Source organism: Rhamphochromis longiceps, linkage group LG9, assembly GCF_057381845.1.
Source record: "Rhamphochromis longiceps isolate RC_006_pf linkage group LG9, R_longiceps_female_GT1.1, whole genome shotgun sequence".
Lineage (NCBI taxonomy): Eukaryota > Metazoa > Chordata > Actinopteri > Cichliformes > Cichlidae > Rhamphochromis > Rhamphochromis longiceps.
In genome coordinates, this window is record NC_140565.1 from 11,721,614 (window position 1) to 11,747,210 (window position 25,597).

Genomic DNA, 25,597 nt, shown 5'->3' on the forward strand with positions numbered 1-25,597 from the left:
GAGTTTGATAGCAAAATAATAATCATAATTTAAAAAAAAAAAATAGCGTGTGTAACGTACACATACTGGAAAATTATTTACTAGGACTCACCTATCATGTGACCGGACAGAGCAAACTTCGCCATTGTTGTTTTCCATCAAACACTCATTAAAACAGCAACCTGCAGGTATGTTAGCGCACTCATCCCCGACTGTCCGAGGGAGGGGCGGGGTCACACTTTGAAACAGATGCAAGGCAGCCCAGGCGGGGAAATTTTGCTTTTGAAATACAGTTACATTTTCAAGAACTTTCAAGCACCACATCTGAAATTCAAACACTTTTCAAACCTCGAAAAGACGACATTAGAATTCAAGCATTTCCCAGGATTTCTGATTTTTATACTCAAAAATCCATCCACAAGCTTCAACGCGTCCAGAACTCTGCTGCCCGTATCATCACCAGGACCCCTTCTATCCACCACATTACTCCTGTTCTGCAGCAGCTTCATTGGCTCCCGGTCAAATATCGTATCAATTTCAAAATACTCTTGTACACATTTAAGGCCATTCATCATCTCTCCCCTCAAAACAGGACTACAACAGTTCAAAATCAGGACTTCTTAGGACTTAACCAAAACAGAACCAGAAACAGCTGGGGGAGCAGCACAGCAAAGGACTCATCCAGGCTGGAAAAACGAATCAGGAAGGCTAGCTCTGTGGTCGGCATGAAGCTGGATACTTTGGTGATAGTGGGAGAGAAAAGGACATTAAAGAAACTGCTGGACATTATGGAAAATGCTGGGCATCCTCTGCACATGCTCGTAAATAATCAGAGGAGTCTATTCAGCGACAGGTTGCTTCTCTCAAAGTCAAGAACCAACAGGCTTAAAAACTCCTTTGTCCCACACGCCATCAAACTGTTTAACTCTTCGTTGGAGGGGAGAGGGAGGGGAAACAGGAGGACAAAGGCGAGTGGGAACAACTGAGCTGTAGTGCCTTTTCACTGTGCAATATTTGCAATATTTTTTTATATTTGACCTTTTTTGTGGGGCAAATAATATTGACACCAGTCATTTTGAGTTTTTCTGAAATGATTCTGTTGTTGTCTACAAAATATTTAAAAAATTAAGCTTTAGGGAAATCCTCTGGTTTAAAATCCTGTTTTAAAAAAAGCACTTGGGACAATTGTGGTGGAGACAGCTTTTGTTATAATATCAATAATATTTATATGAATATGGGATACTGTTACATGTTTGCATAGACGTTTGTGGAATATGGAGACACTCCTGGCATTATATGAGCAAAGTGAAACTCAATTTTTAGGGTTCATGGAGATGAGTGTGAAGATCCAAACAATCGCTGTCAGTGATGGAGAAGCTTTGATGAAAATATTTGGTAAAAAGTTCACCAGCATGAAGGAAATGAAGTTCTCAAACTTTCCTTAGGAGGACCCCAGCACGCCTGCTTAAAGAAACGTAAGTGTGCTGATGTGGATGCTTGCAGTGACTGCTGTATAGAGGCCATCACATGAAACATATCAGTGTCATAAATGTTAGTTTAGTCACGTGTTTGTTTATTATCCTTATTGTTTTATCTGGGACTGTTTGCAAACATCTCAGAGAGAGGAGACACCAGCATCTGAACAGAGACTCAAACCAGCAACCTGCAGCTCCCTGCTTGGCTGCTCCAGTTTTCTCCTCTCTCATGTTGCCCACCAGTGATTTCTAGCTGCCCACCCACACAGCAGGCTAGAATATGCACTGAGCCTCAGCACCATGGTTGCAATACTTGGACATGTTTTCTTTGTTAAATAATGAACCAGACCCCAAAAAGTAAACAGCTGTTATTGCTAGGCAACGGGAGCAGCATTTGGTGATGCAGCACCTGACATTCCTGACCATGTGGGCGGAGCATGCATGGAATGGAATGTTTCGTAGAACTGTGCAACACAAGCACTTAGTTACAGCATTTTTCATTTTATCCAGACACAGCTAGAGACACATCTACAGCAGCATCTCTGTGCAGGACAGACGACGGTTGAAGAAAAAAAACACATCGAAAACTTCACTTCTCTACAAAACTTTGGTTCCTTTGTTTAAAAGGCCAAAATGAATCAAGGGAGATCGAGAAGAGGATTGGTGAGTGCGTCACCATACAGTACAGAACAGTCTGAGCTGATTAAACTACGAGAAGAATTTCAAATAATACAGGCTGAAAATGTCAAATTAAAAGAAGTGGCAGAAGAATCAAGAGGAGAAGCTAAAAATTCAAAGTTTGAAACCGAAATAGTATTGAAGGAATTACTGCATGTGGGTCTAAAGCTTAAAGGAGAGAAGATGGGAAAACAACAAGCAGAAAATGAGAATGAAAACATCAAGAAAGAACTGTTGGAAGCTCAAAAAGCATTGCAGGAAGAGAAAAGCACAGCACAAGAAGCTAAAAATAAATATCAAACTGCAAAGAAGGAGGCAGAAAATGTGATGCAGGAATTACAGGAGGTGCAGGAAGCTTTTGAAGGGGAGAAAAGGAAAATGCAGTTGGCAGCACAAGAAGCTGAAAATGTAACGGCTGAAGCTGAAATACTCAGGAAGGAATTACTGCATGTAAAGCAACAACTTGAAGAGCAGAAAAAACGTAAACACGAGGCAGAAAATGAGATTGAAAATATGAAGAAAGAATTGTTGGAAGCTCAAAAAGTGTTGGAGGAAGAGAAATTTAAAATACAGGAAGCAAAGAAAGAAATGGAAAATACAAAGAGTTTCACTCAAAACATGAGGAAGAAGTTGCTGGAAACAGAGGAAGAAATAGAAAAAGAGACACATGGAAAATGGGAGGCAAAACAGGAAAGTGAAACTCTGAAGAAGAAACTGATGAAAGTGCAAGAAGAACTTGCAGAAGAGAAAATTGAGGTGAAGGTATTCAAGAAAGAAACGACAGCCTCTGAGGTGACCAAGAAAAGCTGCAAAGATGCACTTAAAGAAATACAAAAGCACAAAAAGGAAGCTAAAGAGCTCCTGAAACAGAAAGTCAAACTGGCCAAACAGCAGCTGAAAGAAGCATTTAAAGACGCCGAGGAGCAGCTAAACAAAACCTTAAAAGAGCTGAAGGCAAAAGAAAAAGAAAAGAAAGCCGAGGACAGGAGTGGATTCTGGAGCAGACTGCTGAGAAAAAACTGACCCAGCAGCATCAAGTTTAAGGAGAGCAATAGTTTCTTCCTCCTTCCCCCTCTCTCAACCTTTCTTTCACAAAAATCCCCCCAAACTTGACTTGGGACGTTTGTTTGTTTTTAAAAACTCTATTCTGAATACATGTACTGAAATACACAAATAAAATTGCCATAACTTGACCTCATGTTGCCGGCTTCTTTTCTTGTGTGTCTGTGGATGTAAAACAGTAACACACTTTCTGCTCTGTGTGTTTTTAATTGTAAATAAATGCAATATATCTTCATTTTAAAAACTTCTGCTCTAAATCTTTTTTTAGCAAAATGCTTTTTTTGCCCCTTCCTGATTTCTTATGTTTTAACATGTTTGTTACATTTACATGTTTCCGATTTCAAGTGTTAACACAGATGGTCAGAGACAGAGGTCTGGACAGCTCTTTCCCTTTATTTGTATTTATTCAGGTTATTTTTATACTCAAAAATCCATCCACAAGCTTCAACGCGTCCAGAACTCTGCTGCCCGTATCATCACCAGGACCCCTTCTATCCACCACATTACTCCTGTTCTGCAGCAGCTTCATTGGCTCCCGGTCAAATATCGTATCAATTTCAAAATACTCTTGTACACATTTAAGGCCATTCATCATCTCTCCCCTCAAAACAGGACTACAACAGTTCAAAATCAGGACTTCTTAGGACTTAACCAAAACAGAACCAGAAACAGCTGGGGGAGCAGCACAGCAAAGGACTCATCCAGGCTGGAAAAACGAATCAGGAAGGCTAGCTCTGTGGTCGGCATGAAGCTGGACACTTTGGTGATAGTGGGAGAGAAAAGGACATTAAAGAAACTGCTGGACATTATGGAAAATGCTGGGCATCCTCTGCACATGCTCGTAAATAATCAGAGGAGCCTATTCAGCGACAGGTTGCTTCTCTCAAAGTCAAGAACCAACAGGCTTAAAAACTCCTTTGTCCCACACGCCATCAAACTGTTTAACTCTTCGTTGGAGGGGAGAGGGAGGGGAAACAGGAGGACAAAGGCGAGTGGGAACAACTGAGCTGTAGTGCCTTTTCACTGTGCAATATTTGCAATATTTTTTTATATTTGACCTTTTTTGTGGGGCAAATAATATTGACACCAGTCATTTTGAGTTTTTCTGAAATGATTCTGTTGTTGTCTACAAAATATTTAAAAAATTAAGCTTTAGGGAAATCCTCTGGTTTAAAATCCTGTTTTAAAAAAAGCACTTGGGACAATTGTGGTGGAGACAGCTTTTGTTATAATATCAATAATATTTATATGAATATGGGATACTGTTACATGTTTGCATAGACGTTTGTGGAATATGGAGACACTCCTGGCATTATATGAGCAAAGTGAAACTCAATTTTTAGGGTTCATGGAGATGAGTGTGAAGATCCAAACAATCGCTGTCAGTGATGGAGAAGCTTTGATGAAAATATTTGGTAAAAAGTTCACCAGCATGAAGGAAATGAAGTTCTCAAACTTTCCTTAGGAGGACCCCAGCACGCCTGCTTAAAGAAACGTAAGTGTGCTGATGTGGATGCTTGCAGTGACTGCTGTATAGAGGCCATCACATGAAACATATCAGTGTCATAAATGTTAGTTTAGTCACGTGTTTGTTTATTATCCTTATTGTTTTATCTGGGACTGTTTGCAAACATCTCAGAGAGAGGAGACACCAGCATCTGAACAGAGACTCAAACCAGCAACCTGCAGCTCCCTGCTTGGCTGCTCCAGTTTTCTCCTCTCTCATGTTGCCCACCAGTGATTTCTAGCTGCCCACCCACACAGCAGGCTAGAATATGCACTGAGCCTCAGCACCATGGTTGCAATACTTGGACATGTTTTCTTTATTAAATAATGAACCAGACCCCAAAAAGTAAACAGCTGTTATTGCTAGGCAACGGGAGCAGCATTTGGTGATGCAGCACCTGACATTCCTGACCATGTGGGCGGAGCATGCATGGAATGGAATGTTTTGTAGAACTGTGCAACACAAGCACTTAGTTACAGCATTTTTCATTTTATCCAGACACAGCTAGAGACACATCTACAGCAGCATCTCTGTGCAGGACAGACGACGGTTGAAGAAAAAAACACATCGAAAACTTCACTTCTCTACAAAACTTTGGTTCCTTTGTTTAAAAGGCCAAAATGAATCAAGGGAGATCGAGAAGAGGATTGGTGAGTGCGTCACCATACAGTACAGAACAGTCTGAGCTGATTAAACTACGAGAAGAATTTCAAATAATACAGGCTGAAAATGTCAAATTAAAAGAAGTGGCAGAAGAATCAAGAGGAGAAGCTAAAAATTCAAAGTTTGAAACCGAAGTAGTATTGAAGGAATTACTGCATGTGGGTCTAAAGCTTAAAGGAGAGAAGATGGGAAAACAACAAGCAGAAAATGAGAATGAAAACATCAAGAAAGAACTGTTGGAAGCTCAAAAAGCATTGCAGGAAGAGAAAAGCACAGCACAAGAAGCTAAAAATAAATATCAAACTGCAAAGAAGGAGGCAGAAAATGTGATGCAGGAATTACAGGAGGTGCAGGAAGCTTTTGAAGGGGAGAAAAGGAAAATGCAGTTGGCAGCACAAGAAGCTGAAAATGTAATGGCTGAAGCTGAAATACTCAGGAAGGAATTACTGCATGTAAAGCAACAACTTCAAGAGGAGAAAAAACGTAAACATGAGGCAGAAAATGAGATTGAAAATATGAAGAAAGAATTGTTGGAAGCTCAAAAAGTGTTGGAGGAAGAGAAATTTAAAATACAGGAAGCAAAGAAAGAAATGGAAAATACAAAGAGTTTCACTCAAAACATGAGGAAGAAGTTGCTGGAAACAGAGGAAGAAATAGAAAAAGAGACACATGGAAAATGGGAGGCAAAACAGGAAAGTGAAACTCTGAAGAAGAAACTGATGAAAGTGCAAGAAGAACTTGCAGAAGAGAAAATTGAGTTGAAGGTATTCAAGAAAGAAACGACAGCCTCTGAGGTGACCAAGAAAGGCTGCAAAGATGCACTTAAAGAAATACAAAAGCACAAAAAGGAAGCTAAAGAGCTCCTGAAACAGAAAGTCAAACTGGCCAAACAGCAGCTGAAAGAAGCATTTAAAGACGCCGAGGAGCAGCTAAACAAAACCTTAAAAGAGCTGAAGGCAAAAGAAAAAGAAAAGAAAGCCGAGGACAGGAGTGGATTCTGGAGCAGACTGCTGAGAAAAAACTGACCCAGCAGCATCAAGTTTTAGGAGAGCAATAGTTTCTTCCTCCTTCCCCCTCTCTCAACCTTTCTTTCACAAAAATCCCCCCAAACTTGACTTGGGACGTTTGTTTGTTTTTAAAAACTCTATTCTGAATACATGTACTGAAATACACAAATAAAATTGCCATAACTTGACCTCATGTTGCCGGCTTCTTTTCTTGTGTGTCTGTGGATGTAAAACAGTAACACACTTTCTGCTCTGTGTGTTTTTAATTGTAAATAAATGCAATATATCTTCATTTTAAAAACTTCTGCTCTAAATCTTTTTTTAGCAAAATGCTTTTTTTGCCCCTTCCTGATTTCTTATGTTTTAACATGTTTGTTACATTTACATGTTTCCGATTTCAAGTGTTAACACAGATGGTCAGAGACAGAGGTCTGGACAGCTCTTTCCCTTTATTTGTATTTATTCAGGTTATTTTTATACTCAAAAATCCATCCACAAGCTTCAACGCGTCCAGAACTCTGCTGCCCGTATCATCACCAGGACCCCTTCTATCCACCACATTACTCCTGTTCTGCAGCAGCTTCACTGGCTCCCGGTCAAATATCGTATCAATTTCAAAATACTCTTGTACACATTTAAGGCTATTCATCATCTCTGCCCTCCATATCTTTCTGATCTGGTTAAGATCGCCGCCCCATCTCATTGTACTACTACTACGTCGATCTACTTCTTCCCTTTCACTCTCCGTCCCCTCCCCCCGTCTTGCCACCATGGGGAGCAGGGCTTTCAGCTGCTCTGCTCCACGACTCTGGAATCCCCTACCTCCTGATTTAAGAAATATCTCTTCCTTCTCTCTCTTTAAGTCCCAACTCAAAACTCACTTGTTCAAAATAGCTTATCCCACATAACCTCTCCACTCTGCTCTTTTAAATTAGTTTATGTCTTATGCTTTTACGATTGTGTAAACTGCTTGTTTTTATGTTGCTTTTTATTCTAATGTGTACAGTGACCTTGAGTGTTTTGAAAGGCGCTTTCAAATAAAATGTATTATTATTATCTTTGAAATATCTCAGTGTGACACTGATACTGTACATGAGTGTGGTAGGTTTTGAAAACAGCATCAGCAGAGTACACAGCAAAGGGGAAAGGAACAATTGTTCCTTTCAAATTTTTTACAAAACATCCAATCCTGGATCATATCCATATCCACTTAGGATCGAGTGATCCAAATACACCACATTGTGACAATAACCACGGCATAGCAGCTGATGAGCAGCAGATAGATACTGCTCATGGCACCACTGGTGCAACTAGACTTGCAGTCAAGACCGCCTAAACCAAGACCAAGACCAGAGGGTATCGAGACCAAGACAAGACTAAGAACAAGTCGAGACCAAGTCGAGACGAGACAGAGACAGACAAAAAAGTCTTTAAACTGCAGCCAGATGCTGCTTCGTTTACGGGTGTCAGGCATATTTATGTGTTTTTGCTTTAGCACAGCCATCCTCACTTGACTTGACGCACTTGACTGTCACGTCTCTCACCCTCTCTGTTTTTCACACAGTGATATTATCCTATATCCTCGCATGTGATTGGCCACAATATGGAGGGATTGGAGCACAGCTGAGGCACTGTGTGAGAGCTGAGCAGCGAAAGAAAATAAAGCGAGGGTAGAAATGACTGATAGATTAATAGGCTCTGTTTTGAGTTTTGTTCAAAAAAGAATGACTTCATATAGGAAAAAATAAATATCACATATGCAGGACACCTTAAACTGTATCAAGACACGAGGACTAAACCCCAATTCAAACAGACCCAGAACTGATCGGGAATCAAAACAGGACTACAAGAGTTCAAAATCAGGACTACTGAGGACTTAACCAAAACAGAACCAGAATCAAAACTAGATGATAGTAGCACTAAAAATCATCATAGACCTGCACTACACTTATTTTTTAATTCTACCAAAGTCCACTATTTAGATTCAGAGCAGCTTATATAATTATTTAGCCTTATTGTGCAAACAAGCCTGCATAACTTAATAAATATAGAATTTGAAAAGTAACAAATGGTATCTCAGAAGTCACACAAGGTACGAGATACATGTTCTGATGAGTTTTGGCAAACAACCGTTTGACTAACATGTGTGTCACCTGCTCTTGTTCCATCTCTGTTCTGTCCTCTCTCTCCCTCTCTGCTCCTCTCTCTCCCTCTCTGTTCCTCTCTCTCCCTCTTTGTGCTGACAATCAAGCCAAACACCAACATCATCAAATATACAGTTGAAACCAGACATTTACACACTCTTCAGATAAAAACACAAAAACGTTTTTAATTGTAACATCGAATCAGACTAAATGTTTATTTTTTAGATTAATAAATATAAAAACATATTTGTTAAATTTAAGAGTAAATTGTCTGTATTTCTTAATTGTAAATGGCACCAAATTGTATTCAAAATTGAGCCACACTCATGGAGCTCCACAATTCTTTTCCTGGTGTTTTGGTTGACATCTCTTGATTTTCCCATGTCAAAGAAACAGGCTCTGTGTTTTGCCTTATATGCATCCACAGCTGTGCCACCAATTTACTCACATGGACTCTACGAACCTGTCAGAAGCTTCTTCAGCTCAGAATGGAATCGTCTGGAGTTTTCTTATTAATTAACAATAAACTTAGTGTATATGTACTCCTAAATTTGATGAAAGTAATGAAAAATAGACAGCTTCCTCTTTTTATTCTGACATTTAACTAATTCAAAAGATATTTCAATATTTATTTATCTAAAACAAAACAAGTTTACTCTAAATTGATGTTTAACAGTAAAAAAATGTTTCTATGTTTTCTCTCTAAAGTTTATGTAAAGATCTGGTTTCAACTGTGAATATACTGCTGTGAATTGAAATTCCTCTTGTTTTGCATAGAAATATACTGAACAACATCCAAAGCATAATACATAAAATAACATCTACCTGAGTTTTTTCTTTGAAAGAAGCTCCTTATGGCCATTGTTGTGTTCATCAGTACATATCTGAAACCGATTTAGAGTTTGTTTAGCCGTGGAGGGTAACAACTGAAAATATGAAATAAACACACATGTAAGCTAAGACTCTCTAAAAAGAAAGCATTATTGTTGTTCGGCTTTTCATTTCGCCATTTGTTGATTCACTCGAAGAGCAAGTAACGTAATATGGGTCAAGTGATCAGTTTAATATCAATCTTTTGTGAAACATTGTCATATTTACATTATTAGAACAGTGCCAATGATTTGCTTTGGTACCTGGTCAAACTTAAGCTCTCCTCTGTCTGCAGTAAACTCGCAGGGAGCAGCTTCTCCCCCCTTGCTCACATGCGCAAGCGTTGTGCTCAGTCTACTAGTGCCTGAGCTCGGATCATACCAAAATTAAAGGGAATTTAGTACTGTGTGCTATGTGCTTGGAATATGGTGTGTAGTTTTTGTTTTATAGTTGTCAGTCAGGCATCTTACTATGAAACAAATTACACTCCAAAAGACCCCGGGCTTCTGAAAAAATGACCCGGGCTTAAGCCCAGTAAGCCACCCCCCATGGTTGACTCCAAATCTCCTGAACACTTTGTCGATCTGAGAAAGCAAGACCAAGACCACGTAAAAGTGAAGACCGGTCTCGAGACATCCAACTCTGGTTTACAGTTGTCATATTTCACTAGCCCCCTTAGTTCAAGGTTTCCCTAATAATTCTTCAACTGACAAATGTTTACACTCATTTTAACTTAGTAAAACCTTTGGCACATTCTTTCCTTTAAGACATATTAATAAAAGGCAAATTTATATCTATTGCTTTTGAAAACTACAGCCATTCAGTGAGCGTCTAAGACTGCTTTTTCAGGTTCCTTTATTTGTACCTGTAGGCAGATTTTGCTTAAGTTTACAATTAACATCTAGACACTCATCGCAAACTCGGCCTTTTGAGGTTTCCCACCATCACAAACCCAAACACCACCACGTCATAGTTTCCTCATTCATTGCTTTATTGAAAAATCTGGGTCATTTATGCATCAGCGATAGTGACTTCGACCTCTACACCAGGTTCGATGCTGATGGAGGTGATCTGCTTGACAATTTCAGATGGGCTGTGCAGATCAATCAGGCGCTTATGGATCCTCATCTGGAAGCGATCCCAGGTTTTGGACCCTTCACCACAGGGAGTCTTTCTGGTGGTGATGCGCAGAGTCTGGAGGGAGGAAGAGAAATGCATTTTACTTTAATAAAATGATCAAGCATTCAGGATACGCAATCAAGAAAAAGCAATTTATTCCAATGTGGTGTTAGATAAGAGTTCTGAGCCATGGTCTTCAGTACCTTGGTTGGCATGCGGACAGGTCCCTTCACCTTCAGGTTCTTTTCCTTAGCCCCACGGATCAGGTCTGCGCAGACTGCAGAGCAGAAATGCACAAAAACTTGAAAACACGGCCAGTCATCACTTTGCCTTGATTTGCTTTCCAAGCCGTGGCTCAGAATAGCGTATACATAAATCAGGGTTTATCAGTCAAATTTTTGTCCTCATAGCTCAGGTCAGGTTAAACTCACAACATTAACTAAATCTGAGCTTAATTACCCTTCTCCAGAGATTTGACGTTGCGGCTGGTGAGGGTGATGCGGATGCGGTGGATGGCAACCTCAGTGTCAACTGGTGCCTTGCCGGTGTCCTTAAAAGCCTGGATGTGAGGAGGAAAAAGCAGTTACTCAGGCCCATCCTTGATATTGCAGGACGATGTATTTAAAAAAAAAAAAAAAAGGGGTCCGCAGACTATTACACAGCATGGCTTACAATTAAACAAGCCGCCCCCCCCCAAAAAAAAAAAAAAAAAAAAAGGGGGAGATCTCAAGAACACGCGCAGCGAACTAGTTTAGGTTTGATTCCTTTTACACTGATTCGGAAGCCCGGGCAAAAGCACCTGAACGCAGCGGCAGAGAACTATAATTTGGGACACCCCGATGAATAACGACACCCAGATGATTTACTTTCAGCAACAACCGGCCCCCACAAAACGCGCGAGTCAAGAGGAAGCTTGAACTTTATATAAGAGTCTTCTGCCTCGCTTAGAAATGCGCCGAAACGTTAACTGTGCATTTAACATCCACAGCCGCATGAATCTACAGCTTGCTAACGTTAGTAACTATCTACAGTCCGTTTGGACGGTGTTTATGAAGGGGCTGCGAGCGCCATTAGCTGTCGGCATTAGCAGCGACACTCCGTAGAACTCTTGAGTTCAAATTACTCTACAAATTATCAAGCAGTTAGCAAAAACCAGCTGCATACAACTTGTTGGTTGACATAATCAAACAGCACATACCATTGTGAATATTCCTGACCGACTTATTCGGAAAAAAATTCAAGCGAACAGCGGTGAGCCAGGAAAGCACGCCACCAACGTGGTCAGCTCTCGGTGAAAAGACCGAGCACAGGCCAGTTTCCTCATATGTACTGCTCATCCGGAAGTCTTCTACTTCTTCGTTGGTGTTTCAAGCAGCTCCGTAACTAATAGCGACATCTATTAACGTGAGTTTGAAATTGCAGTGTGATCACGTATGTGCGTTTTAGATAAGACTGCAACTGTTACCTTTACTATTATTCCAGTAATAGTGATTTGTACAAACTGATAATGCCACAAATTTGTTACAGTAGTTATTGTGTTGTTACTCGTAATCTATGGCAAATTCTTCATTCCAAAATGTGCATTTAGAAGCAAGAATCAAAATCAGAATATTTTTTAATCCCAGAGGAAATTAAAAGGTCACAGTTGCTCCAACACAGTAAGAACAGTAACAAGCAAGTTAAAGTATCAATATTAAATAATACAATATTTTACAAAATAGTTCTAATGATATAAATGGTTTAATTACACAAATTTCCGCAAAATATATCCCACAAAATTGAAATATAAAGTTGACACTGAGAAGCCCCTATCGTCATATTAAACAAAAGAAACTGTTATTCCAACCCCCAGGGTACACAGTAAATAAAGCTTAACCTCCAGTAAACATGAAGCAAGAATTTTGAGTAAAATGTAAATGAAATATATAAAATCAAAGATTTATTTATTTAAATTAGCAATCATCACGGAAAATATACTTGGTATAAACTAAATCTATGCCAATCAAGTAAATTTCATTTGACCAGATTCTATTAATTCTAACATTTTACAATGTACAAATTGTATATGTAATTTAATTAGATACATTTAAAATCATTTCCTTTTTGTTTTTGTGTTTTTGTTTGTTTGCTTGCTCTGACTGTACTGGCTGTGAAAACAAGCTATGAAAACAAATCGAATCCTGCAACAAACAATTTTTTTTTCATTAACATACTGCTTCGTCAAAGGAGCTTGCAAAGAAAAGCGTCTGGACTTCTTTAAGTTACTTGAAGACGTTTCACCTCTCATCCGAGAAGCTTCTTCAGTTCTAAGGTCAAATGGTGGAGAGTCCCAGATATAAACCTAGTGGGAGTGACCCCCCACAGAGGGACAAAAGGACCCCCTGATGATCCTCTAATCGCCTGAGCCAAGGTGGGAAACTGGGCGTGGGTCCCAATCAGCCAGAGTTTCGGGTGTGTTCATTGTGAAACCTGGCCCCACCTTCTCATGCGAATTCCTGAGGTCAGATGGCCCAGGATGTGAGTGGGCGTTAAGGCGTCTGGGGAGGGATCTCAAAACTGGATTATAGATGGCAGACAGTTGGTGTCGTAAACCCCCGCCTCTGTTCAAAGATGGTCGCTCACAGTGGACATAGATGGCTTCTTTCACTCCTCTTTCAAACCATCTGTCCTCTCTGTCCAAAATGTGAACATTGGCATCCTCGAAAGAGTGTCCTTTATCCTTAAGATGCAGATGGACTGCTGAGTCTTGTCCTGTGGAGGTGGCTCCTCTGTGTTGTGCCATGCGCTTGTGAAGTGGCTGTTTGGTCTCGCCGATGTAGAGGTCTGAGCATTCCTCGCTGCACTGTACCGCATACACCACATTGTTAAGTTTGTGTTTTGGCGTTTTGTCTTTCGGGTGAACCAGTTTCTGTCTGAGCGTGTTGCTGGGTCTGAAATACACTGGGATGTCATGCTTGGAGAAAACTCTCCTGAGTTTCTCTGATACACCGGCTACATAGGGGATGACAATGTTGTTGCGTCTGTCCTTCTTATCCTCCCTCGCTGGTGTCTGGTCTTCTTTTCTGTGCCTCTTTGCTGACTTAGAAGTCCATCTGCATCTTAAGGATAAAGGACACTCTTTCGAGGATGCCAATGTTCACATTTTGGACAGAGATCTATGTCCACTGTGAGCGACCATCTTTGAACAGAGGCGGTGGTTTACGACACCAACTCTCTGCCATCTATAATCCAGTTTTGAGATCCCTTCCCAGACGCCTTAACGCCCACTCACATCCTGGGCCATCTGACCTCAGGAATTCGCATGATAAGGTGGGGCCAGGTTTCACAATGAACACACCTGAAACTCTGGCTGATTGGGACCCACACCCAGTTTCCCACCTTGGCTCAGGCGATTAGAGGATCATCAGGGGGTCCTTTTGTCCCTCTGTGGGGGGTCACTCCCACTAGGTTTAAATCTGGGACTCTCCACCATTTGACCTTAGAACTGAAGAAGCTTCTCGGATGAGAGGTGAAACGTCTTCAAGCAACTTAAAGAAGTCCAGACGCTTTTCTTTGCAAGCTCCTTTGACTACGATGACCTGGATGACTGAGAACCTTCACAGACATAACATACTGCTTGTTTTTTCTACTGAGAGAAAAAAAAATCTCCCAGATTTTTAAAAATATTTTTTCAAATATATTTATTTATTTAAAGTAAACCTTATTTCAAAGTTTACATTAAAACTATATTTGTGTATATTGTGCAAATAATAATGCTCACTGTAGATACTGCTATTTGGTGTCTGTGGTTTAAAAAAAAAAAGGAATAAAGTGAATTGTTGCATTTTTCCACCACTGGAGGGCAGTGGAAACACGTTTTTCGCACATCTGATCAGCTGCGCGTTGGCAGGACATAAATAACAATAACAATCATGACAACATTAAAAATAAACCAGAAACCTCGTGTTTTTAGCACTGTTAACCTCTGTATATCTACAACAACTAAATAACCTCTAAGTATGTAACGCAGAAACCTCGGACAACAACAGCAAACAGAGACATAAAAACCAGAGAACACTTCCGGTAAAAAACGTTTCAGAATAATACAATCATGTTGAGGCGAACAAAAAGTTCAGAAATATGGTGATAGCCGAGTGAATAATATCAATATCAATACTATTCTGTGGAACACTACCCTTTTGATATTTACATTTTTAAATTATAAGATGTGTCATTTGCTTTGTGTCACAAAGTATATATTAAGGTTTGTGACACTGTATATTTTAAAATATTATCTTGGCTAATAATGTATCGGACACTAGTCATATACGAATGTGGAGTGAGGATATACAAACACAATGTAATGAAATATACTACGCAGCCGAGCTATAAGTGGGTTTGACCAAAGTACCTTAAAAGCTGATCGTACCTGAGTATGCTTTTGTTTTGAAAAGCAGAAGTTGCGCCGTGTAGCCACTAACTTCACCGTGGTCAGATTCCTAAACAAGTAACGGAACCGGGCATCGCCGGCTGATGGCCACAAAGTTGTTTTGTGAAGAACATTAGACTAAATGTAGAGACTGGAGAGGAGCTCCTTGGCGTATTGTTTGAAAGGAAGAACATTAACAACAAATCTGAACTTCATTTTGCTGTGCATCATGATTTCCAAACACAGGCCGCCGCCAAGTGACAGAGGAGAACTTTTTCACGGTTAGCGTCGATAAAACAACTGGAAACTGAATGGAGACGAAACAGCGCGGCGAATAAAGACATGAATTTCGGGGTCCCCGTGAATTCGCGGCTACTTCTACGTGCCTGCGATGAGGGGGACTATGAAACGGCCCGGAGCATCCTGGAGCCCGGAGCCCCGAAGGAGTCCGGGCGGCAGAGCAGGCTGCGGTCAGAAGCGGGTTCGGAGTGTGACGCTGCGGACATGTTGTCTCTGATACCTGTGGACTGCACCGACGAAGAGGGAAACACCGGCCTGCAGTTCGCCTCGGCCAGCGGACACGAGAACCTGGTCCGGTTCTTGCTGAGAAAGGGGGCCTCAGTGGACAGTCGCAACAACTACGGCTGGACCCCACTGATGCAGGCTGCGAGGTGGGGCAGCTTGCTGGAGCTCATGTAACTCATGTAGCTCATGTAAGAGGGTGGCACCATACTCCTTCTAAAAATGTGCCTTTTTTATTTGCCACCGTGTGTTGTTAATCATAAAGTAATTAATATTAAAGGGAAGGAATCTTCCGATGCCCCTCCCCAATTCGTCGCATAAAAACACACATTTTAGTGACATGAGAGGGAGCAGATTGTGTTTAGTCTTGTTTCCTTTAATATCACAGGCCGATCGGGGGTTTAACATTTGCGGAACTTAGTGGAGTTTCGTGGGTAACACTTTATAATACAGCCAGCGACAAATTCCACTGTAGTTAAATTGTATTTAAATTATTTTACTTGAAATTCAAATGTAATTATATTTTACCAACAGTTAATTACAAGAAGGCACATTATAATAACGGGGTAACAAGTCAGGTTTTTACAGGAAACAAAGATATCATCAAAATTTGCAGGCCAGTGAGAATTTATAATGATGGAGCCAAGCCTAGCTAAATTGATCTTAAAAGAAACAAAACCTTAATTTATGCCCTTATGTGCAGGCCGTATTATAAAGTAATACCATTGTTATCTAGAGATTTCAATGAGCCTTCAACCTTATTTATAGAGAAAATTCAAGTGCTTTGTAGCAAATTACTGTTCACTTTTATCCATTTTCTTTTTCTAATTTTGAACATACCTGTAGTTTTCTACACAGTCCTTGCTTAAAGTGCACTGGCATCTCTTTTGGAGCCTGTGATAGCTGGCTTAAAAAGAGCATCCTAATTCACCTAGAACAACTTCTACATGCAAAGTTCTTCCTCTGTCCTATTTCTCCTCCCAGGTTTGGCCACTTGACTGTCGCCCACATTCTTTTGGAGAACGGGGCAGAGATTAATGGGCGCAACAGGCTTGGAGCAAGCGTCCTGACCATGGCGGCTCGCGGGGGACACACTCATGTAGTCAAGCTGCTTCTGGAGAGCGGTGCGTACGTGGATGACTTTGATCACCTGGCTGTTGCCGCAGAGGCGGTCTCCAATGGCAACAATAACAACAGCTGCAGGTTTTTTCTCTTTTTCAAGTAAATTTGTAGCCCAGTGTGATATCTAACTAACATCCTCCACTGTTTTGTGTTTTGTGTTTTTTTTTCACAGCGGAGCCAGTTTTGGACCCGGTGAAGGCTGTCTGGGAGGAGGAGGTGGCAGAGAATTCATGGACATCACAGCGTTGATGGTGGCGTCTCAGCACGGTCATGAGGCCGTTGTGTGCCTGCTGCTGGAGTGGGGCTCTGATGTAAACTTCTCTCAGAAGACCACTGGATGGGGACCGCTGATGCTGTCCACTCTAAGTGGGAAGGTAGGGTTTAAAACATTGACGGTTGGATGGATAAAAAAAGATATATATATTTAGCACATTGTGGGTATGTTGGTGGCATTTATTAATGGGTTTTTATAAATTGTTTAAAATGGACCTGGGCTAATTTTCTGTAGGACCTGATGATTAAAGCTGTGTGTGTGTGTTTTGCAAAGGTGGCTGTGGCTCAGCAGCTGGTGGAACGTGGAGCTGACCCAGACCGAATCAACGTTCTGTCCAAGACAGCCTTTGAACTGGCCATGCAGCTGAAACAGAGAGACATCAAGGCTTATTTGGACTCCATCACTACTGTCAGACCACAGACAGGTACGGCCTTCCCTCAGTTACTCATTCAGACTTTGCTGTCTTGGCCTGATGATAAAGTACAGTAGTGCCATCGCATATTATACACGCCCTTGTAAAAGAACAGTTAAAAACTCATCTTTTTAAACTTGCTTTTGGTTGATTTTTGTTCTTATGTTTTAGCTTGAAGCACTTTGTGATTTTATCTTGAAAGGTGTTATATAAATAAAAATTTACTTACTTACATCTTCCAGTCTGAAAAACTTTTGAAGCAAACTGAAGGAGCTGAGCGGCCGAGCCTGCACACACATTGTTACATGTTTCCTAAAAAGAACAAATACTGGCTGTCCTGTCTTCCTTCCCTCACCCCTTAGCGGGCGCAGCATGACTGCCCCTCCTGGTTCTGTTGAAGGTTTCTTCCTGTTAGAAGGGAGTTTTTTCCTCTCCACCGTTGCCAAGTGGTTTTCATAGTGGGTCATCTGATTGTTGGGGTTTATTATTATTATTAATACTAAAATTAAATCAGCCAAAGCAGACACAAATAACATGGATAACATCAGTATAGAACTTCAACTTCACATGTATCTTCAATCCATATAGAACATAAAAAGAACATATAAAGGCAACAGTGGTTTCCACAGTAGGCCTTGTGTTAATACACTTCACTGTATAGTATAATGAAGGAGTCAGTTGAATGTTTTTATGTTTTATGTTATTATCAGAGAATAGCAGAGTGACGTAATAGTGCAAAAAGTGTTTGCAAAAAGACAAAATAAAGTAAATACTCAACTTTTTAGTGTTTTCTGAGAGTGTGTGGTGCTTTGAAAGCTTTTGAATTTTATTTTGGTAGCACCATGTCGACAAGAGAATCCATCCCCCACTCCCGACCCCCTGCAGGATGCAAATGCACTTCAGTTAACATTAACGTGAGAGGCGCCAGAGGAGCTCAGCCTCTTTGTTTCATGGCTCTTCTCACAGGTAGTTCAGGTTTTTAGCTCAAATGACCAACGTAGCCACACGCAGTGTATATTTCAAAGGTTTTAATTGCAGCATGCAAACAAGGAAAAGTGTGAAAAGACAAATCAGGCAGATTTGTTAGCGAAACCTACAAGTTTTAGTTTCTAACGATGTACAAGTTCTGGTGAGGTTCTTATTACTCTTATCTGAAGTTCAGGAGTGGGCCCACCTTTCAGACATCGCTGGTTTACTGCTGCAAATGCCCACCTGCCCTATGCAACTGTTTGTGGGAACTGAGAGGGATTTATCAGGATTCGAAGCCACTGCCTTCCCCAAACCACAGCGTCAGCCTCTGGCTTAGCTCTTTGCTTCTCATTAACGTGTCATCTTCATTAGCAGTACATTCTGGTAAATCACATTTGGAGCTTTAGTTCTTGCTAGTGAATGCGTCTTTCACCGCTCTACTTTTCTGCCTTTTTTCTTTTTTTTCTAAGCAGTCTCGCACATAAATTATAGTTGATGTGATTTATGTGTGTGTTGAACTCTGTAGCATGTAACAGTTGTGTACTTATCACCCCAGCCCCGCCCCCCACGCTGCCTGATTTTTGCTGAGCTATGTGGGCTGTGTTTTTTCCAGATCTCTTTCCTCTTCTCATTCTCACTTGTTTCTTCGCAGATGATGAGAGAAGAAGGCCAGATGTGCTCAGCGCTCTGAAATTAGGTACGCTGAATCGAACAGATAAACCTGGAGGAAAAGTTTTTGGGAAACGAATGACTTTACATGCCTCTACACATCTGTAAATATGTTTTCTTCTCAGGAAATTCACAGCTGGTCAAAGAAATCCTGGAGGAGGATCCTGCTCAGGTGAATTTGTCCAATCAGGAGGGAGCAACGCCTCTCATGATGGCAGCAGTAAGCGGCCAGTTAGAGGTGGTTCAGCTGATGGTGGAGAAGAATGCCGACATAGATAAACAAGATGGTGTCCATGGGTGGACCGCTTTAATGCAGGCCACCTACCACGGGTGAGGAGAAGCTGCTGGTTTGTTTCAACCAGAAAATTGCTTTTTTATTAGAATGATTTAGATCAATTTGAGGTTAAGAAGTTTGGCTCAGGTGTTAAACACTGTTGTTGCTGTCCTGCTGATTTTGAATGTAAATTAGAACAGGTTTCTACTACAGAGTGACAAAAAGTCAATACCATATTTAATATCAGGATGTCTGACTTCCAAAGTCATACACAGAGCAAGTATCATTTCTTACACTGTCTTTTGTTTTCTCCTCCGCCCTCCATTCAGCAATAAAGACATTGTCAAGTACTTGTTGAATCAAGGTGCTGATGTCAACCTCCGAGCTAAGAATGGATACACAGCGTTTGATTTGGTTATGCTGCTCAATGATCCAGGTAGTTCTTCCTGTCATTGCTCCGTCTAATAACACTGGGAAAACCTCAGCTAAAGACTATAATTCATTCATAATCAGCTAAAAAAACCAACCAACCAAAAGGCATCCACCATTTGTGAAATCCCTTATTTAAACCTTTTAAATAAAGTAGTGTACTTAAGATGAGGATACAGGACACACGTAGTGATTTCATAATATCAACCAATCAAAATTTAGAAGCGTGAATTGGAATAAAAAGAACTGAATCTTTTTTCAGTTATATTTGCTTTTAGAAAAGCTCATCCCTGGACTTTGGTTTTAGCAGTAAGTGAGGAGGTTGTTTTTTGAAGTATTAGCTGTGTGAAACGAGCTGTTTGAATGTGATGGGTGTTTATCAGTTTGTCTAATCAAACAATTCATCTATTAATAGAGAAAATAATCAGTAGAATAATCTATGATAACGATCATGAAACAGGTCGACTTAAATCCCTCGCGTTTTGCAAGTTATTAACTGCATATACTCATAATTGTTTCCCTGTGTTTTCTGTCAGACACTGAGCTGGTGCGTCTGTTAGCATCCGTGTGCATGCAGGTAGACAAAGATAAGTCGAAACACCGCGCCAGAACTTTAATGACGCGCTCCAAGAGTCGACAGTCCCTCAACAATGTCCCCGTGCCGCCCGATGACAAAGGAGGCCTTAAGGTAAAAATGTAATTTGCAAAGTTGCTTTCTATCAAGGATATCATAATAGTTTTGGTTATAACGCTCCTTTGTGTCCACCCTCTTCCAGTCCTGGTGGAGTAGGATGTCGAACCGCTTCCGTCGGCTCAAGTTAACTCACACTCTCAGGCATGGCCTTTCAGCCAATCGCCTGGCTCCATTTCCAGACGATGCCGAGAGTTCACTGGATGCCACGATGAAGGCGAACAGGAAGCCCGCTGCTGTTTCCAACGGGGCGGTGGCACCTACTCCTGCTGTAGCAGGGAATGACATGAGCACCGCCTGGGCAGTGAAGACCAAAGATGGTGGTGAGTCTTTTTCCTTAAAACCATGAATGACATCACATGTCCATGAGATGTTTAGGGTAAATGTAGCTGAGCATATGTCCATCTTTATGTGAGCAAAGTAATGTATAAATGTGATGTATTCTCCTTTCAGCAGGTCACTGCAGAGCATCCTCAGAGAAAGACGACTTTCTAATAACCACGATGGTAGGAGCACTATCCTGGATTAGGGTTCTTTTAGTTTTAAGACGTGTTTGTGACTCTTAATATGTGTCTGTCTAATTTAGTTGAGAAGCGGGGCCCCCTTGACTCGGCTGCCAAATGACAAGCTGAAAGCAGTGATTCCTCCCTTCTTGCCACCCTCCAACTTTGAGCCGTGGAACTCGGACCGCTCACGCGTCCTCAGGGAGGGCAAGAGCGAAGTGCCCCGCCTGCCCATGCCACCACAGAGGAAGCTGAACAGCAGTGGAAACTCAGATATTGTGAGTCCTTTTGGGTGTTAGACAGAGAGGGTTTTAGTTCAGGTCAGAGAAGACGAAATTTGTCCTTATGCTGCTCCTTCTCTCTCCTTTATTGGACAGACATCCATCAGCCGTGTGGTCAGCAGGTCCATTAAGTTTCCCAGTATCCCCAAGGGACCATCTTCATCCTCTCCTTCCAACTCTGGTCACTATCACTCCCCCCACTCCTCTGGAGGCTCAAATGGAGTGGCGGGACTCAACCGGGACTCCCACAACCGTTCAGGTTCGCAAGTAAAAACATTAAAAGCAAAAAGTGATTGCATGACACAGGGGCTGCAAAACACATCGCAATCTTGCTTTCTCCTTACGCCAGGGGGCAGTGCAGACAGCGTGCTCTCCCAGATAGCAGCCCAACGGAAAAGAGCAGCCGGCCTTATAGAGGTAAAGAGCCAACCTCCGGAAAAACAGCACAACCAGACGCCGAGTCAAGCCCCACTACCACCACCAGTTTCAGCACCTGGTTTGCCCCTGCCTGACATCAGCCTTCCTGACATTCACACCCATCCCAGCCTTGTTGCCTCAGACATCCATTCCAGAAAGGTCTCAACTTTCTTTCACAGGTTTTCTTTGACAGTAACTCTTAATGTCTTGTAAAGCTGTGTAAAAACAGCCAGAGCTGAACAAATACCACCGTCCACCCTCACTGTCCTCCTTTGTAGAAAATGGAGTTGAAAAAGAGACCTCAGTCTGGGAATTCCTCGACTTCCAAGAGCACATCGCCCACTCTCACACCGTCTCCTTCCCCAACACCCAAGATTCCCCCCGTGCCAGGAGACTCTCTGTCCTCAGCCTCTTCTCATCCACGCTCCAAGAGCAGCGGAGGATCCAGCAGCGGAACCATCACAGATGAAGGTGTCGGCGCATTTTATTCAGCATTAACCCAAATCATCATCATGCATGGATTGTGTTCTTTTATGTACACCATGTGCTTTGATGTGAAATAAGTATGAGTGGTATCAGTTTCCCTTATAGTTTTTTTTACTTTTTCAGATGAGCTGTCCAGTATTTTGAAGAAACTGTCCCTTGAGAAATACCAGCCTATATTTGAGGAACAAGAGGTACTCCGTCTTTTCTTTCTTAGCCTTCTAACCATACATTTTCACTCTTAAAGCCCAAAAATGCATCTCTTTTCTTTTCTTTTCTTTTCTTTTCTTTTCTTTTCTTGTCTTTTAGGTGGATATGGAAGCATTCCTGACTTTAACCGATGGAGACCTGAAGGAGCTGGGCATCAAAACAGACGGACCCAGACAACAGATCTTGGCTGCCATATCAGAGCTCAATGCTGGAAAGGTATGTTCGGTTTAGCGTGGTTATGCATTTCAAAGTTGCTTCCAGCAATCTATTTTGTGCTGTATCTTTCTAATGTATATCCTAACATTATGTCTTAATAATAAACTGCCTGAGCCACAAGAGACATATAGAGGGAATGTAACATATATAGTGTTACAGTGGATTCATGCCAGATATGGCTGCTTTTAAAGAACATTTACAGCATCTTTCTGTAATCTGTTCCTAATGCATAATGATCACTGTTGTCTGTCATCAGGGTAGAGAGAGGCAGATTCTTCAAGAGACCATCCATAACTTCCAGTCTTCTTTTGGTAGTAGTGCCAGTAACCCCAGGCAACCAGGACAATCACGCTGTAAGTAGTGAAAACAAGTTTGGGGGCCTGTTGAAAGACTTCATAAAGACAGCATCTTGATCTGTTTATCTGTCTACCTGCTGTCATTCTTTAGCTCCAACAAGCTGGATGAGACACCAGGTTCGTTCCTCTAGCAAAAGGTAACCCCATCGACTTGATGCACACGTGGAAGAAAACCAAAGGTACTTAGAGTAAGAGTAAAGTGCTGCTGACACCCTGCCAAGATGCGAACGACATGGAGACTTGGCGTGTTCTTGACCAGTAGAGATCTCAGTGCAAGAGGACCATGCGTCAAAAAGACCAATCAGGTTGTAATAAACTGCCTGTGTCGGACCCTCCTGGACCAAAGTGTCTCTGTCATGGATTATAAAGCAGGGGTTCAGTGTATGGGTTTAGTGCCCTGCTGCTTTGAACAAGCACATGATGTTACCACGGTATGAGGCTTTCATGGTACAGTGACAGTGTCAGGAAAGTGTGTTACGCAGATGTTAAAGTCAGGTACAAGGAACCTTAAAGGTAATAAAAGAGATTTTTTTTTATTTCTTTGGTTGACCAAAGGCTTTATTGAAAGTAAAAAATATTTTTAAATGCTAAAGAAGTTATAAGTAAAACTAATCTTCTTTAGAAATAAATAGATAAAATAAATAATAGCTTGTGTGTGTGGCTGAAGCTGACGAGTCTGGCAGATAGTTCAGTAAGAAAGAAGATCCTCTGTCGTGCTGCTTCTTTCAGTAGTGTGGATGAGTAAACAGTGTGATCACTGTCAATTTTCATACATTGTATACCGTGAAAAACAGGAACCCCACTGCCACCTTAGCTGCAAAATATACTTTGAATAATGCAGCAGCTAACAGCAGCTGGGTAACGCAGGGAGTCGGGATAGTGAAAGACAAGAATGTTACACACAGCAGAGTGAGCGCGAGCCATGAGAGATATTTATTTTATCTCGACGAATGTGAGAAATGCAGCAGATGTATTGTAAAAGCGGCAGGTGAAGTCGAGAGGAAAGAACTAGCTGTTAGCTAGTAAGACTGTGACTGAGATTTATAGGCTGTGCTACAACTGAGAAGGTGCACCGATGAGGAGAGCCGATGGAGAAGGGAAAGTGAACTATTTTTAGTCAGCCAGTCCCCGGGACTGCTTTATACCAGTTTATGTGTTGAATTTTTAAACCACTAATGTACACAGATGACCTTATTAAAGACTGTGCTGTCATGAGTAAATAAAACATTACGATGATGTAACAACATGTTCTTTTTTTTTTCTTTTCTGTTTAATACTTTATTGGATTTGTGATGAGAAAACTTTGGCAAAAACATTTTGGGAACATTTTATGAGGAGTATAAATTTAGTTTAAAAGAAGCAACAGTTGAGCAACAGTTTCCACTCAGCTCACTCCGTTCATCCCTCTGGCCCCGCCGTGAAACACGGAGAGACAGACGAACTGCTATATCATTCCTAAATATCAGGTATTCTTGTTCCAAGTCTTAATCCAAATGATGGCCTGTGGTACTGTTCGGGATTGGTCAGTTAATGTGAAATGACGCTGATGCAATATCCTGTTTAGTCATAAATTAAACATAAATTAGAGGATGAATCACTAAACAAACTGAATGCAACTGGGTGTCCATAATTAAATGCAACAAAATGAAGTAAACACAGAATACAAAGTGCATTCAGCGGGGCCTTGGTTTTATAGCTGGAAACCAGGTTTAAGGTCTAACTTTGCTTGTTTAAGAACTTCATATGAAAACAAATGATGTAAAAACAGTCTCCCATCCACAAGATGGCAGCGATGTGCAGTTGATGCAATAAATTATACTCGGTATAATAGCATGTAATGTTGTTCTGCACTGATTTAGGTGTGTGATCGTGTCTTCTGCTTTTTAAATGAGATGCATTAAAGTAAAATTTAATCCGATCAATGGTCATAAAAAGTGGCCAAGAAGCCAAGTCGGTACCTGAGTCAAAAAATGAAACTTTCAGGATTGATTTAAATCTATAAAAGTACTAATGTAAATAATAACTTCTTTTTCACAGGCACATTGTATCCAAAATGACAAAAATATAAAAATTACAGAAGAAAATATGCTATTGTAAGAAATAAGTGGGCACATAGATGACGTCATCTGAACACAAGTCTGCTAAAAGGATTTTTTTAAAAACACAGCTTAACAAAACAAAGTAATTCACCAAACTGATCCAACTTAATAAGAGTACTGAAACTTTATACTAGTAAAGGAAATGATTTAAATGCAACTTGGGGAAAACTACCGAGAATATAACTAAAGTTAATAAAAAGGCACCTCGCTTCCCATGCTGTCACCAGAGACGGTTCAGTGAAGGCAAATAGAGAAGAAATGGTCAGTGTATCACATGAGGTTCCCCAGCAGCTTGAGCCTATAGCAGTATTAAAGGTTAAAAGCAATTTAATTAAAGCAAGTAAAGGTGCTTCGGGAAACCTGGTCAAGCCCTAACTATTAGCATTATCAAAAAAGGAAAGATTTAAGTCATCTTAAAAGTAGAAAGGAAGTCTGTCTCCTGAATTACTTTTAAATACTACAAGTCATCCTCCAGCCTAAGGGCGCTGTGCTCTATTAGGTTAATAACAATGAGGCCTTTAAAAAACGATGGGGCCCAATTATTCAAAACATTGTCTGTGAGGAGAAAAAATGTAAATTAAATTCTGTATTTATGAGGGAGCCAAAGAAAGAAGTTAATATGGGAGAATATGCTCTTTCTTTGTATGTCTTCAGGCATGCTCAAACACCCAGGTGAGCTTGATTCTGTTCATCTGGACGTAGTGTTTTTAATGGGAAAAATGTGACTCATCCAAGTGACTTCTTCGGTCTCAGCTGAC

General features: G+C 41.0%; 3 protein-coding genes and 1 non-coding gene across 6 annotated transcripts in view; 2 read left to right on the plus strand and 2 right to left on the minus strand.

Annotated features, from left to right (window-relative positions):
- The window catches only part of LOC146661782 (uncharacterized), a 517,204-nt gene that overhangs the window by 202,874 nt on the left and 288,733 nt on the right, over nucleotides 1–25,597 (plus strand). The gene's annotated exons all lie outside the window — the stretch shown is intronic.
- Nucleotides 10,356–11,859, minus strand: rps20 (ribosomal protein S20). Its single transcript, XM_085418307.1, has 4 exons — nucleotides 11,703–11,859; nucleotides 10,964–11,063; nucleotides 10,708–10,781; nucleotides 10,356–10,579 (listed from the first exon to the last, which is right to left on the minus strand). The coding sequence occupies exons 1-4, from the start codon at nucleotides 11,703–11,705 to the stop codon at nucleotides 10,397–10,399; spliced, it is 360 nt and encodes a 119-aa protein (XP_085274433.1). The 5' UTR covers nucleotides 11,706–11,859; the 3' UTR covers nucleotides 10,356–10,396.
- Nucleotides 10,853–10,918, minus strand: LOC146661789 (small nucleolar RNA U54). The gene has a single exon (XR_014913431.1). It is a non-coding gene; the product is annotated as a small nucleolar RNA U54 (small nucleolar RNA).
- Nucleotides 14,946–23,988, plus strand: anks6 (ankyrin repeat and sterile alpha motif domain containing 6). Of its 3 annotated transcripts, none has more exons than XM_085418258.1 (18): nucleotides 14,946–15,583; nucleotides 16,419–16,637; nucleotides 16,729–16,930; nucleotides 17,104–17,254; nucleotides 18,864–18,908; nucleotides 19,006–19,210; nucleotides 19,484–19,590; nucleotides 20,120–20,271; nucleotides 20,360–20,597; nucleotides 20,731–20,780; nucleotides 20,861–21,055; nucleotides 21,155–21,317; nucleotides 21,408–21,634; nucleotides 21,754–21,946; nucleotides 22,085–22,152; nucleotides 22,268–22,384; nucleotides 22,641–22,737; nucleotides 22,832–23,988. In XM_085418258.1, exons 1-18 carry the CDS (start codon nucleotides 15,255–15,257, stop codon nucleotides 22,879–22,881), a joined length of 2,808 nt encoding a protein of 935 aa, XP_085274384.1. In that variant the 5' UTR covers nucleotides 14,946–15,254; the 3' UTR covers nucleotides 22,882–23,988. The 3 variants fall into 3 exon arrangements, with proteins under 3 accessions (XP_085274384.1, XP_085274383.1, XP_085274385.1); XM_085418257.1 differs by having other exon boundaries at nucleotides 14,947–15,583; nucleotides 20,728–20,780; XM_085418259.1 differs by having other exon boundaries at nucleotides 15,441–15,625; nucleotides 20,728–20,780.

Coding starts and splice junctions, on each gene's coding strand:
- rps20 (XM_085418307.1), bottom strand. Junction 10,782..10,963: donor CGTCAAATCTCTGGAGAAGG/GTAATTAAGCTC, acceptor TCTGCTCTGCAG/TCTGCGCAGACCTGATCCGT. Junction 10,580..10,707: donor CTGTCCGCATGCCAACCAAG/GTACTGAAGACC, acceptor TCCTCCCTCCAG/ACTCTGCGCATCACCACCAG.
- anks6 (XM_085418257.1), top strand. CDS start 15,255: ATGAATTTCGGGGTCCCCGTGAATTCGCGGCTACTTCTACGTGCCTGC. Junction 15,584..16,418: donor CCACTGATGCAGGCTGCGAG/GTGGGGCAGCTT, acceptor TTCTCCTCCCAG/GTTTGGCCACTTGACTGTCG. Junction 21,056..21,154: donor GCAGTGGAAACTCAGATATT/GTGAGTCCTTTT, acceptor TTTATTGGACAG/ACATCCATCAGCCGTGTGGT.